The 12,832-nt window shown below is 42.0% G+C and overlaps 1 protein-coding gene across 1 annotated transcript; it reads left to right on the forward strand.

Moving 5' to 3' along the window:
• Positions 1-634: 634 nt before the first annotated feature.
• Positions 635-8,668, forward strand: lgals3bp.1 (galectin 3 binding protein, tandem duplicate 1). Its single transcript, XM_080723669.1, has 6 exons — positions 635-746; positions 1,339-1,442; positions 1,868-2,077; positions 3,748-3,882; positions 5,807-6,101; positions 6,840-8,668. The coding sequence occupies exons 2-6, from the start codon at positions 1,361-1,363 to the stop codon at positions 7,945-7,947; spliced, it is 1,830 nt and encodes a 609-aa protein (XP_080579795.1). The 5' UTR covers positions 635-746; positions 1,339-1,360; the 3' UTR covers positions 7,948-8,668.
• Positions 8,669-12,832: the final 4,164 nt, after the last annotated feature.

The raw sequence follows: 12,832 nt of genomic DNA on the forward strand, positions 1-12,832 counted from the left end.
GATCATTGTCATTATTCTTTTGCACATTGCCATCAGGCCAAGGACCTCAATTCTTGAATGGTTTTCAAATTGTTCATTTGACACTGTCCTGCTTCTGGTTTGATGCGGATTTGGACCTTTTTGACCTGAAGGTCAAAATTCTATTTTTCAGACAGGCTCTATTAGCTCAGATGTAAAAATGTCAGCTCTTGTGCAGGAGACATGAGTTCAACTCTGGGGTAGGACAGGAAAGTCATATTGCAGCTTTATTTCAGTCTTAAGCCCCTTCGACACAGTTTGGAATGGCGACGTTCACCAATGCGTGTACAAACTAATATAGGGTAGCCTAATATGGGACTGTCATATCAACATGCCATATAAACCTGACCTTAAGTGCAACAACTAAAGGTCTTTGTTCTCTTACAATTTTGTTTTTGTTAATGAATATCAACACATTATTGGAAGTAGTATTTGGTGAAAGATAATTATGGGGTAAAAAATATATTGCTTTCTCTTTTGATTCTTCCCTTTGTTTAACAGGACATCTATAAACAAACTCCCACTAGGTTTCAGTCTCCCAAGAGAGGTTGTGCAATCCCCCTCACTGCAGTGACTTGATGTGAAACGAAAGTTAGAAAACTAGTTCCAACCCCCCAAAAGGGGCCTAGCCCCTTTTTGTTCCTTCTTGTGGGTTATAATCAGTGAGATTTGGGAACATACTGTACAATCTAAAGGAAAAACTACACCTGAGGACTACACAGAGGGATGTGAGTGGTCATTTCACTTGACTGAATATAAGTACCTTAGCTTTTAGTTTAACTCACAAATTGTCAGCAGTGTATCATGTTATATGTAAGGTATGTAAGGTTGATATAGCCTAGTATAATGTATAATAATTGTTGCTGCTTAGTGTTTTACTATAACCACATATAACAATACATCATATTATGTCAATAATGTCGTTGTAATCAACCTTTTTCAGGTTATTGTATTGTATTGGCCACATTTTGTATATATATATATATATCGTCATTGTTTGGTGGAAACCTTGTATATCCAAAACCGTTCGTTTTGTATTTATCATTTTAAAAATGATCTAAACTAGTGAAAACCGACTTGTGGTGCATGGCGTTGTGTGCTTGTAGATCTGCTGTTTTCACTACTTTTGTGCGATGGCCTTATACGTATGATGAAGCAGTGCTTTACTTTGCGAAAAAATGTACAATTTTGAAACTTGGTTTCTGCCCGACAGTGACGACATGTAGGTTACATTGGTTGATGATTAACCTTATTGACCGATAAGCTGTTGTACTCAAAAAACATTTTGTTTTTATTCACTTTTCTCCTTGTCTTTATCAGAGACCCAATCCAGCATTTGGAAATGTTGACTTGTGGAGTGGTTTCCTATTGTTGGCTGTTGCTGTTTTGTCATGTCACCATGATTGATTCTGGGCCGTGGAAATGTGAGTAAATCAGGACCATGCCCTGCTCCAAGACACAAGACACATTTTGAAACACCATCAAATGTTATTAATGTATTTGTTTGTTTAAGACAACCCTCATGCCATAATCGGTTTAGACTGATTATTGGTTTGCCTATGATCCTAGATTACTATGCATTACTATTTCTATGCATTTGATGTATTGCCTTGTGTTTTCTTTGCTTAGGCAACTGCAAATTGCTCTTGACTTCTAAAAATCTAAATTGTACATGGCCATGAATTATTATTATTTTTTGTAAGTGAATTTGACATCTTTAGAATCATGTTTTATAACGCCATGCAATTGCAGATCACTATAAGTCTACTCTAATCTAAACTATGCACATAATATATTGAAAATATGTTTTTCTAAATATATATATATTTATCTTTGCATATATGAACAGGGAGAGAACCAGATCTGCAGCCACGGGAGGGTGAAGTGAGGCTGGCGGACTCTAAGAACATCAACGCGGGCCGTGTGGAGATCTACCATGACGGGCAGTGGGGAACCGTGTGTGATGACAAGTGGGACATGGCTGCAGCACAAGTGGTGTGTCGACAGTTGCACTTCCCTGGCGCCAGGTCTGCTCTCATTGGAGGGGCGAACGGAGAAGGTAGCCTATACTCTCTAGTTCAGTTGGTCTTCAAATTGTTTTTCAGGCCAAGGACCCCTTAGCTGAGCGAAAGATGAAGCAGGGACCCCCACTAAATATTATTGCGACCCTCAGGTCGCACAGTTTCTATGAAAACCTCCACCGGCTGTCCCTCCGTCAGTCTGTCTGTCACGTCACTTTTGGCCCTACTCTTATCTCCGGCACCGTTGCCCCTATCCATGCTAAACTTTGCACACACACTCCTTGGCTGGCAAACCACAACCTCTGCCCTTGATTTCTCACATGCCCCTCTTCTAGCTCCACCATGAGGTTGCTTTGTATGTGTATACATGCAACCTGACAGTCGCTTATCTCCTGATTAGGGAGTCTTACTGGTATAAAAAATGTGTTGCAGGTTCAACCTTTTCATAGAGTTCATAGATAGCTTCATCGCTGTGTTTGACAGCACTATCAGTGTTGAGTAAATGTATGAGTTTTTGTTATTGTTAATGTGTATTTTCAGATATTTAACCACTTAAAACCTCAATACTTAGTAGACTTGACCCTTGGGCTCTGGTCTTCTGTTTTTTCCCTTTACACGAAATCTCTTTGCCAGTTGGCCAATGTGTCCCCCAGAATAGGGATGCTAGGGTTCAAGTGGTTAATGTAAACAAAAAAATCGAACCTCTGTTCGAAGTGGAGCTGTGTGTGTGTGTGTGTGTGTGTGTGTGTGTGTGTGTGTGTGTGTGTGTGTGTGTGTGTGTGTGTGTGTGTGTGTGTGTGTGTGTGTGTGTGTGTGTGTGTGTGTGTGTGTGTGTGTGTAGCACCTCTCTGGTCACCCAGGATCATGTGTACCGATTTTTGTGACATTTGAAGAAAATATGTAGGAAAAGGAGCAAAAAGTGTGTTTTGGAGAAAATTCAAGATGGCGGAAAATCTATCCTGGCGCAAATGGGCGTGGCCTATATCGGGAGATGCGTCTTGACCCAAGGAATCCAGGGAAAAAAGAATTTTAATTTTCCGACCTACGGTTCAACAGTTACAGGCCAAAACGTAAACTGGGCTGTTATAGCGCCACCATGAGGCCAAATGACACTATTATTTTTTATTTAATCCTTGAAATCATTATGAACCTCCTCTCCAAGTCTTGAAACTGTAGCCCCTATGGTTTGCGAGAGAAAAATAATTGAATGTGAGTTTTTGCGATTCCCATTATAAGTCAATGGGGAAAATTAATTCACTAATAAATTAATATCAATTAAACTATAGAACCTTTCTCTTAGCTAGTTACTAGCACACGATTCCCGAGTAAGCCGGTCGATTTGACATATGGCGCGAGTGTGTGGTGCAAAAACTGTGGGAGGAGTAGCGTGCCGAAGTTTAGGCTACAGACACGGACGGACGGACGGCGACCCACACACACGGCCACGTATAGGGAGCTTGTGTTCCACACAGCTCCAAAAATCCTATCACACAAAGACTTTGGTGGCCCCTCTGTAGTAACTGTTGAAGACCAATGCTTTAGTTACACTAGTCCCCCACCAGAGGGCAGTAGAATCATATTTAAAAAAACAACATTGCATGGTTGTGATTCAAGGATTGACTTGAAGGCTCACCATTGTGCACTATTGCCACACATAACAAAATGCTTGCTCATGCTGTCTAAATGAAGTTATGGTTTCACATGGCAGGTTCTGGACCTATTTGGCTGGACGATATGGAGTGTAAAGGAACAGAAACGTCTCTGTCCAGCTGTTCTTTCAAAGGCTGGGGAGTGACGGACTGCACACACAAAGAGGATGCTGCAGTTATTTGTGACGATGAAGGCATGTATCTAAAGTGGAATCATACAGGTCTCTTTAAACAATATAATACAAAAATGGATGATAAATTGATATCTCTTGTGCAAAGATTTTGCACGTGGCTTAAAAGGGATATTTCACTTAGAGGGATATTTCACTTTCAAAAAATCTTTTTGTCATTTTATTGTCTAATCAGGCTTTTGGGAACACCCATGGACAGTTTTTGAATTTCTTCATTCAGTATTTAGATATTTGATATTCATGTCCCCCCATTTTCCCCCTTCCAGGACCTTCCTGGAAGGGGGAAAAAACCATTATGACTTCAATCTCCATTTTAACCATGATAGATAGAAAAACACCTGTCCTTTTTTCTGGTGACTCCTGAGTCCTGACACCCTCCAAATACGTGAGCAGGCCATGTTTTTTCGATTGACATTTCTCATTGATTTCTATTAATTTTTGGGGGAAATACAAATTATTAAATACAATAAAAGATTATAAAAAATCACACCCGTGTGAACTGAGCGGTGGTTTACCCACCTAACTGTACTGTACATATTCTGTGTTCTATATCTATGAATTCTATGTGTTCTAGATCTATGAATTCTGTCACCCCCCCCCCCCCCCCCCCCAGGCTAGTCTCGACAGCACCCTCTTACCCACCAACCCCCCCCCCCCCCCCCCAGGCTAGTCTCGACAGCACCCTCTTACCCACCAACCCCCCCCCCCCCCCCCCCCTGTGTGTGTGTGTGTGTGTGTGTGTGTGTGTGTGTGTGTGTGTATGTGTGCGCGTGTGTGTGTGTGTGCCTGGCCTGGCCTGGCCTGAAAACAGCGCCCCTCCCTTAACATGTGTGGTCATAAAAGGTACTGTAGGGCAGGCTACATACAGACCCACCCACATACACGGACACATACACGGATACACGGATACACGGATACACGGATACACACACGGCCACTCTATGGAGACGGTGTGACCACCGCTCAAAAATAAATGAAAAAGGGTATCGAAAAAACACGGCCTGCTCACGTATTCGGAGGGTGTTAGGAGTCACCAGAAAAAAGGACAGTTGTTTTCATTGAATCTATCATGGTTAAAATTGAGTTTGAAGTTATAATGGGTTTGTAGGCTATAGGAAGTGGGCAAAATGGGAGAAATGAATATCAAATATCTAAATACTGAATGAAGAAATTCAAAAACTGTCCTGGGTGTTCCCAAAAGCCTGATTAGACGATAAAATTACAAAACGTTTCCCCCATTTGCCCCCTTCCTATATAGCCTACAAAACCATTGTAACTCACCATTGTAAACTCCATTTTAACCATGACAGATTCAATGAAAACACCTGTCCTTTTTTCTGGTGACTCTTCCTGACAACCTCCGAATATGTGAGCAGGCCGTGTTTTTTCGAAAACTGTTTTCATTTATTTTTAATATCTTTTTGGGAAAATGAAGGAAAACTGCTATAAAAATGATTACAAATAAATGAAAAGGGTTATCGAAACACGGCCTGCCCACGTATTCGGAGGGTGTCAGGGGTCACCAGAAAGGTTTTCATTGAATCTGGTTAAAACTAATCACGGTTAAAATGGAGTTTGAAGTTACAATGGGTTTGTATAGGAAGGGGGCAAACGGGGACAAATGGGGCAAATGAATATCAAATATATAATTACTGAATCAAGCAATTCCAAAACTGTCCTGGGTGTTCCCAAAAGCCTGTTTAGATGATGAAATGACCAAAGATTATTTTGAAAGTTAAATATCCCTTTAAAGTCAGTTTCACAAACAAACATTTACATACAGTAACCCAGACACAACATATGAATATGCACTTTCCATGTTCATTTTATATCAAACACTAAGTCCATGATTAAATAAGAGATCTACTGGCACAATACACTGTTGTACAATGTTCATTATAATCCCATCTTTCCCTGTCCCAGCCAGGCCTGAATATAAGCAGCACCAGCGATGCCAACCACTTGCTGGACCACAGCCTGGGTCTGTCTGAGGAGCTCGGCCAAATGTTTGACAGTGAGAAGGGCTGTGACTTCCTGATGATCGTCCAGAGCCCCACTAGCCAGCGACAGGAGGATGGAACCATGGGGATGGTCGGGACGACAACCGTCTGCGCCCACAAAACCATCCTCTCGCTGTTCCCGCAGTTCAATGCCTCAGAGGGGAATAGTAGCGTCTATGTCGTCAGGCAGTCGTGCCAGTCATATTTCACTAGTTTCGTCAGGTAAGCCGAAAAACAAAACAAGAAACGAAACAATCTTACTCCACTTGACCACTTCCTTGCGTCATTTAGCAATAAAGAGAAGTTGAGACATGGAAAAAAACAAAGTTACTTAATCTAACAAAGGACGTGTCGTAAAGTCACCCCAAATTATTACAACTTTAATTGTTGTGGAAAAAGTCATGCATCAAACAAAACAAAAAAGATTGCCAATGCAGTGGACAGCAAAGTTCAAGAGAAGGTTAGAGACTCGCTCAGCCCTACCAGTTTTGTGCCATATAACCTTCAAAAAGCAATGTGTTAGAAATACATGATCCTTCTGTTTCTCAATAGGTACTAATAGAAAAAAATCAAAGACTCTTATTCCCTTAATTCAAAGAAATAAGACTTGAGAGAAACAGGTGTAAATGGAATTTACTCTATTTTGAGAGAGACAGGCAAGGAACAGTACAGAAAACACATCCAATCCGTTTCACGGTCGGAGCTCTCTCTGACAAAATGGTGGTCAGACATTGTATATAAGAGAATACACTACAGTACATGACAGTTAGGCGTGTTCACTGTTCATAGGTTCTCATCATAACAAGACATAAACGTAGGATCCTGGTAACTTTCCACTAGCCGTGACATACTGTAAGCATGGAAACATGGCACTTCCGGGTGGAGGTGGCATGGCACAATATATATTGCATATTTATTGAATTCAAACGATAGATATTAACTACCAAAATTATCCATCAGGTACATTTACACCCGCAAGATGGACGTGACCTTCTCCTCTGCCCAGTGCCTTCACCAGATGGCCTCCGACTTTGGGGTGACCCAGCTGATGGAGGACACGGGCCGACTGTTCACCAGGCTCCTCCCAGAGGACGTCACGTTCCACACCCCGGTGTCCCTCTATGAGTACTCAGTGGAGACCGGCGACTTGCTCCTCCAGGAGAACTGTCTCCAGTATCTAGCCTGGAACTACCACAATCTAACCACGTCCCCTGCTTGGACCCGCGTCACCGTGGACCTCATCAGAACCCTCCTACTCCGCTCGGATCTGGTGGTGCCAGACGAGGCCTACGTTCTGCAGGTCCTGGAGAAGTGGATCTCTCAGGAGGGCAATTCCACCAGTTTGGAATCCCAGGTTGACCTGCTGGGCCTCATCCGCTTCCCTATGATCCCCGCTGAGAAGCTCTATGACTTACAGTTCACCTCGGTGCTCTACAATGCTCACCACAATCTGTACCGTGATAAGATCCTGAAGGCACTTAATTTCAATTTTCTCCTCTTCAGCACCCTGAAGAACAGCTCAGCCTTCAAGGGAGAGGATTATGACTATCAGCCCAGGATTTACATAGCAGAGCCATGGAGCACTGCTCTTAGCCCACCTAAGGTGCCCGCAGTCACAAGCTACCGACCAACTGCTAGACCAAGGCCAAACTATAACCAATATCAAGGGTATGCATATGACGGCAGCTATGGCAGGAACGCGTATCGTGGCTGGCCGGTGACTGCACCACCCACTGTCAGTCCGTACACTAACACACGCAAGTCATTTAGCACACCTGTCCACAATAGCCTGATCTTCCAGAACAACATGATCCAATGGGAGGCTATCGTAACGAGCGAGCCGGTTGCCAAGTTGACTGCCCAAAGAAGTCTTCCTCGCCAGTACCAGAACAAAGTTCGCTTCAGTAACCGGCTTCTGAGGGTGTGCCAAGGCAAGTACGTCTGTCAGGTCCAGGACTTCAAGAACAACGAGGCTCAGATTGCTTCCAACAGCAGCCAGGCCGTGCCGTGTCCTTGTCCCAATGACCAGTACATCTACCGCTTTGTGGTGAGACCGGAGTACATGTGATCCAACCAACAGAGCCTATGATACAATGGTGGCAAGTTACTAAGTACATTAAGTTAAGTTCTGTACTTAAAGTACAAGTTTCAGTACTTTTACTTCTACTCCACTACATCTCAGAGGCAAATATTTTACTTTTTCTCCACTACAATTATTTGAAAACTTTAGTTACTTACTGTACTGTAGTTTTGATTATTATTACAAAACATACATTAACCACTTTGCCCATCTGAAAATAGCCGATTTTCAAGCTCGCAATGCGTTGATGCGAAGCATTGAACTTGTAGATCTGTTATCTGCAAAGATTTTTTCTTTTCTTTTTTACATTTGAAAACTTGAAATGAGACATTCTGCATAATGAGTACTTTATACTTTTATACTTTAAGCACATTTTGATACCAATACTTTTGTACTTTTATTCAAGTACATTTTGAATTCCCGGACTTTCATTTGTAACGGTGTATTCCTACATGCAGTAATGATACTTTTACTTGAGTAAAGAATGAGAAAACGTTTTCCACCACTGCTCAGATGTTACAAAGCAAGCTTCCGTACCCCACTAAATCATTGTTATGTTCAATTATTGAATAGGGTACAGTTGAGTGCTCATAATAAAATGATGTGCTTTGAGTGATTTTCTGATTATGTTTTGTTGATTAGCAACAAATGTTGAAACTGTTCAATGCTTTGCTTCGATTTAGTTTTCCAGACAAATAAAGGCATTTGAAGAAACTGGAATGTTATTGGTTTTTAATTTCTCCACCAGTTGGCATCTGTTTTTGAATCGGTAAACATACAAAAACTAATCTCTTCTCTACAACCTTCGGCGTGCCTTGACCGCTGTAGGGCATCTTATTTTCCGAAGATTGAATTAGCACTTTAATGAGTAAGCATACTCTTTCCGAAAGATTAGTCCAGCAGATTTTTACCAGTCCTAGCGCTGCTGCTTAATCTACCATCTGTCACCGTCATTTCAGCCAGACAGATGTTGTTCAGCTCACACACAGGCAAAAACAGGGTTTGAATTCATATAACAGATGAATTATGATGAATTAATATTAGTATTAGTACATTAAGTAATATGCAAGTGAAATGCTAATTTAATTTTAAATTGTAATCGAATTGTCCATTATGTCATGAATCATGACTCATGCTTTGTTGCTTCATTAATTTATCTAAAAGGTCTTGAGTTACATTTCATACACATCCCATATGACCTTACCAGAAAAACATTGGTCGATCTCAAGGTTTTTCCTATTAAATGATTTGTAGTTTATTTTGTATTTGTTGTCGTTTTATTCCAATGCCTTTTCACCGTTATCAACAGTTGACTGGTGTCAGCGTTGTATTAATTAAGAAAATGAAAGCCACATACATTACACATAGTATTGCAGCTTAAACATGATATGAAATACATTGTAAAGAATTGATAAGTCTGGTGTGGCAAAAAGACAATCTACAAGCTCACAGAGTCGCAATTTTACAGAGGTTTTGAAGAAAAAAACAGGGACCTCAGATTGAAAGTGGTTAAAGCACAGGTTAGGTCTTGTATAAAGTCAGAGTCACATTGGTATTTTTGTGAATCATGGAATCTTACAGAAAGCTTGGTGTTTTGGCAGACACCAGGCAGTTACAGTCACACACTTGGCAAAATACAAACAAACATGCCTGGGCAGGTCAATGAAACACTGAAGTCAAGTCACGTAACATAGAGTGACTCAAAATTATGAGTGGTGGGTTTTCTGTGGGAGTACTACTGTATACACAGAAGATAGGAGATGATGTATTATTAACATTATGCAGGGGATTATTTCACTGTCTTATCTAAACTCAATTTACCGATAAGATATCAGTCGCTGCAGTGGTAGAAGTCACAGGAATTATTTCGAGAATGGTACAGTATATTTCTCAATGGTAACCAACTGGACACTTGAGAGAATTGGACACCTTTTTCTGGAGAATTTGGCACTTGAAAGAACGCACCCGGTCACTTGGGGGAGAACTGGGTACATTGTTAAATTTTTACATTAGAATCCATTTCTAATCACTAATTCCCATTTAATCCCATTTTACATGTTAACACCCATACTGGAGCATTGCTCACCCATTATTATTATTATTATTATTATTGAACTCTTTGATGTGCAGTCTCCTATGGATCCACCCATGTACAACAAACTATACAACTGTGCAAATGAAGATCAATCCAACCATTATGCTAGATTTCAGTATACCCTCTTCGCTTTAGTAGCCAATTCTCTCCAGTGCCACATTTGTTTTAGTGCCGAGTTCCCTCCAGTGCCCACTTCATAGTCATTGTGTCTGTATTAACTATATGTAGTCCGGGCCGACAGATATTTCCATGACAGGTCAAACAAAAACAAGTGCCCCCACGGAAAGTTCAGCTATTACGTATCCTGTATAATGTAATTGGGGATGACTTTGCATTGAGTAACCAGTACCAAGTAACACCAGTCCATTACAGTGTAATAAATATGATACACCTTGTTGTTACTCAATGCAAAGTCATGCATGTCATGCCGATTTATGACACTCGCTCTCTCAAAACGTGCGTTGGTCATTTCAAAACTCTCGACATTTGTGGTGTGGGTGTCATAGATAGGGCAGCGACTCCCAAGCTGTGGGCCGCCAGGATATTGCAAGTGGGCCCCCAAATAATTGGCAAAACCATAAGATTTTATTGATGTAATCCAGCATTAATATAAAAATCAAACCTCGGTTCGAAGTGGAGCCGTGAATTTGAGCAGTTCCAGGTCTATGTTTTTGATTGAAGTGATTTGTAATTATAATCAAAATCTACAAAGTATTTACAAAATAAATAACTTTTGAACGGCTCTTTGAAAAGAACGGAAGAACGGTGACATAAATCCCATCCAAAAAATCGGCTCACTTCAAAGTGACATAAATCCCATCCTCCCATCCAAAAAATCGTCTCACTTCAAAGTGACATAAATCCCATCCAAAGAATTGCGCATGGGCAGATCCTGTTCATTCTCGACTGGACACAGACTCTGGTGAGACAGGACACACATTGCCACTCAGAGGGAGCCCATGTGCTCTGCACACGGCTCCAAAAACATTAATTAAATATAATCAACTCAAAGTATAAAATAACTCAAAAGTATACTCAAAGTATACTTCGTTATACCGGTAGTTCCATTGAACCAAAGGATTGATGACCCACCTGACCACTAAACACGGCAGCCTGTCCGCTGTCGTGTTAAAGGAGTAGTTCATCCCCAAAATGACTTCCTCCACTCCCTCAGGGAGTATACCTAGGCGTTCCCAAGCCAGTTTGGAGATATAATCCCTCCATCTGGTCTTTGGTCTGCCACGGGGTCTCCTCCCAGTGGGACGCGCATCGAGGACCTTCCTAGGAAGGCGCTCGGGGGGCATCCGTACCAGATGCCCGAACCACCTAAGCTGACTCCTTTCCAAGTGTAGGAGCAGCGGTTCTACTCCAAGTCTCTCTCGGGTGACTGAACTTCTCACCCTATCTCTAAGCTAAGGGATATACCAGCCACCCGTCTGAGGAAACCCATTTCGGCCGCTTGCACCCGTCCTGTGACCTTATACTTTCGGTCATGACCCACACTTCATGGCCATAGGTGAGAGTAGGAACGAAGATTGCTCGGTAGACAGAGAGTTTTGCCTTCCGGCTCAACTCTTTCTTCACCGACTGCAAAACCGCTCCTGCTGCTCCGATTCTCCGGCTGATCTCCTTCTCCATCTTCCCCTTTCTCTCATTCGTGAACAAGACCCCGAGATACTTAAACTCCTTCACCTGGAGTAAAGCCTCATTCCGCCATTCAACAGTTCAATAATACTTTTTTTGTATTTGTCGCATTCTTAAGAAAATAATGTAATTACAATAAATGTACCCCCATTGAAATGCATGATTTGGGTCCCCATCCGGAAATCAATGGGGGTAAATTCACGTAATAAAATCTTTGTCTTAGAATGCGACGAATACAAAAAATATTATTGCACTCAAGTCTCCATGGCCTGAGTAATCAATAGAAGAAAAGTCATTTTGGGGGTGAACTACTCCTTTAAGTGGTCAGATGGTCATGGGTGGGCCGGGAACACTTGGGCCCTGATCCAGAAAAGGTTGGGAACCACTCGGTGAGGGGACATAAATTCATCTTTTCACACCTGCAGAGCACTGGTCTGCTATTTACATTTTCGTACAGCATGCCAAGTGTTTCTCCTCCTCGGAGACATTCCGCGGAAATCCTCCCCACCGCTGGGCTATCTCCTTAGTGAGGAAAGCCCACGCCCGAGGTTACGGCATCCCCTAATATTGCAAGTGATGCCTGCAAAAGGGCAAACGGAAATGAGTGTGCGCTGGTTTACTGGAGGCCACTCATTTGGGATTTTGTAAAAGGGAAAGTTCCAAACAGGGTGTAAACAGTTTGCAGCAGTGAATCGTGAATGCAGGGGCGTCACAAGGGGTAGGAAAGTGGGACTGAGTTACTGGGGCCCAAGGTGGAGGGGCCCTTATAACTTTATCTATTGAAAAATAGCAGATATACAAGCTCACAGTGCGGCACCGAGTGCCGCGCTGCGAGCTTGTAGATCTGCTATTTTTGAAAAGTTGTGAAAATGTGTGAAAACCTTTGAATGTATTTTTTAAGCAAACATTTCTAACTCAAATTTTGCTTCTGGGGGTCCCTGGAACTAAATATTTTCAGATCGGGGTCCGTGGCCAAATACATATCATCTTGGGGGTCCTTGACATAGGTTTCTTGCACACATTTTCACGATTTTTCAAAAATAGCAGATATACAAGCTCGCAGCGCGGCACTCGGTGCCGCGCTGTGAGCTTGTATATCTGCTATTTTTCAATAGTTAACATTCATGGGGGGCC

Source organism: Nannobrachium achirus, assembly GCF_963921795.1.
Source record: "Nannobrachium achirus genome assembly, chromosome: 4".
In the NCBI taxonomy this organism is placed as follows: domain Eukaryota; kingdom Metazoa; phylum Chordata; class Actinopteri; order Myctophiformes; family Myctophidae; genus Nannobrachium; species Nannobrachium achirus.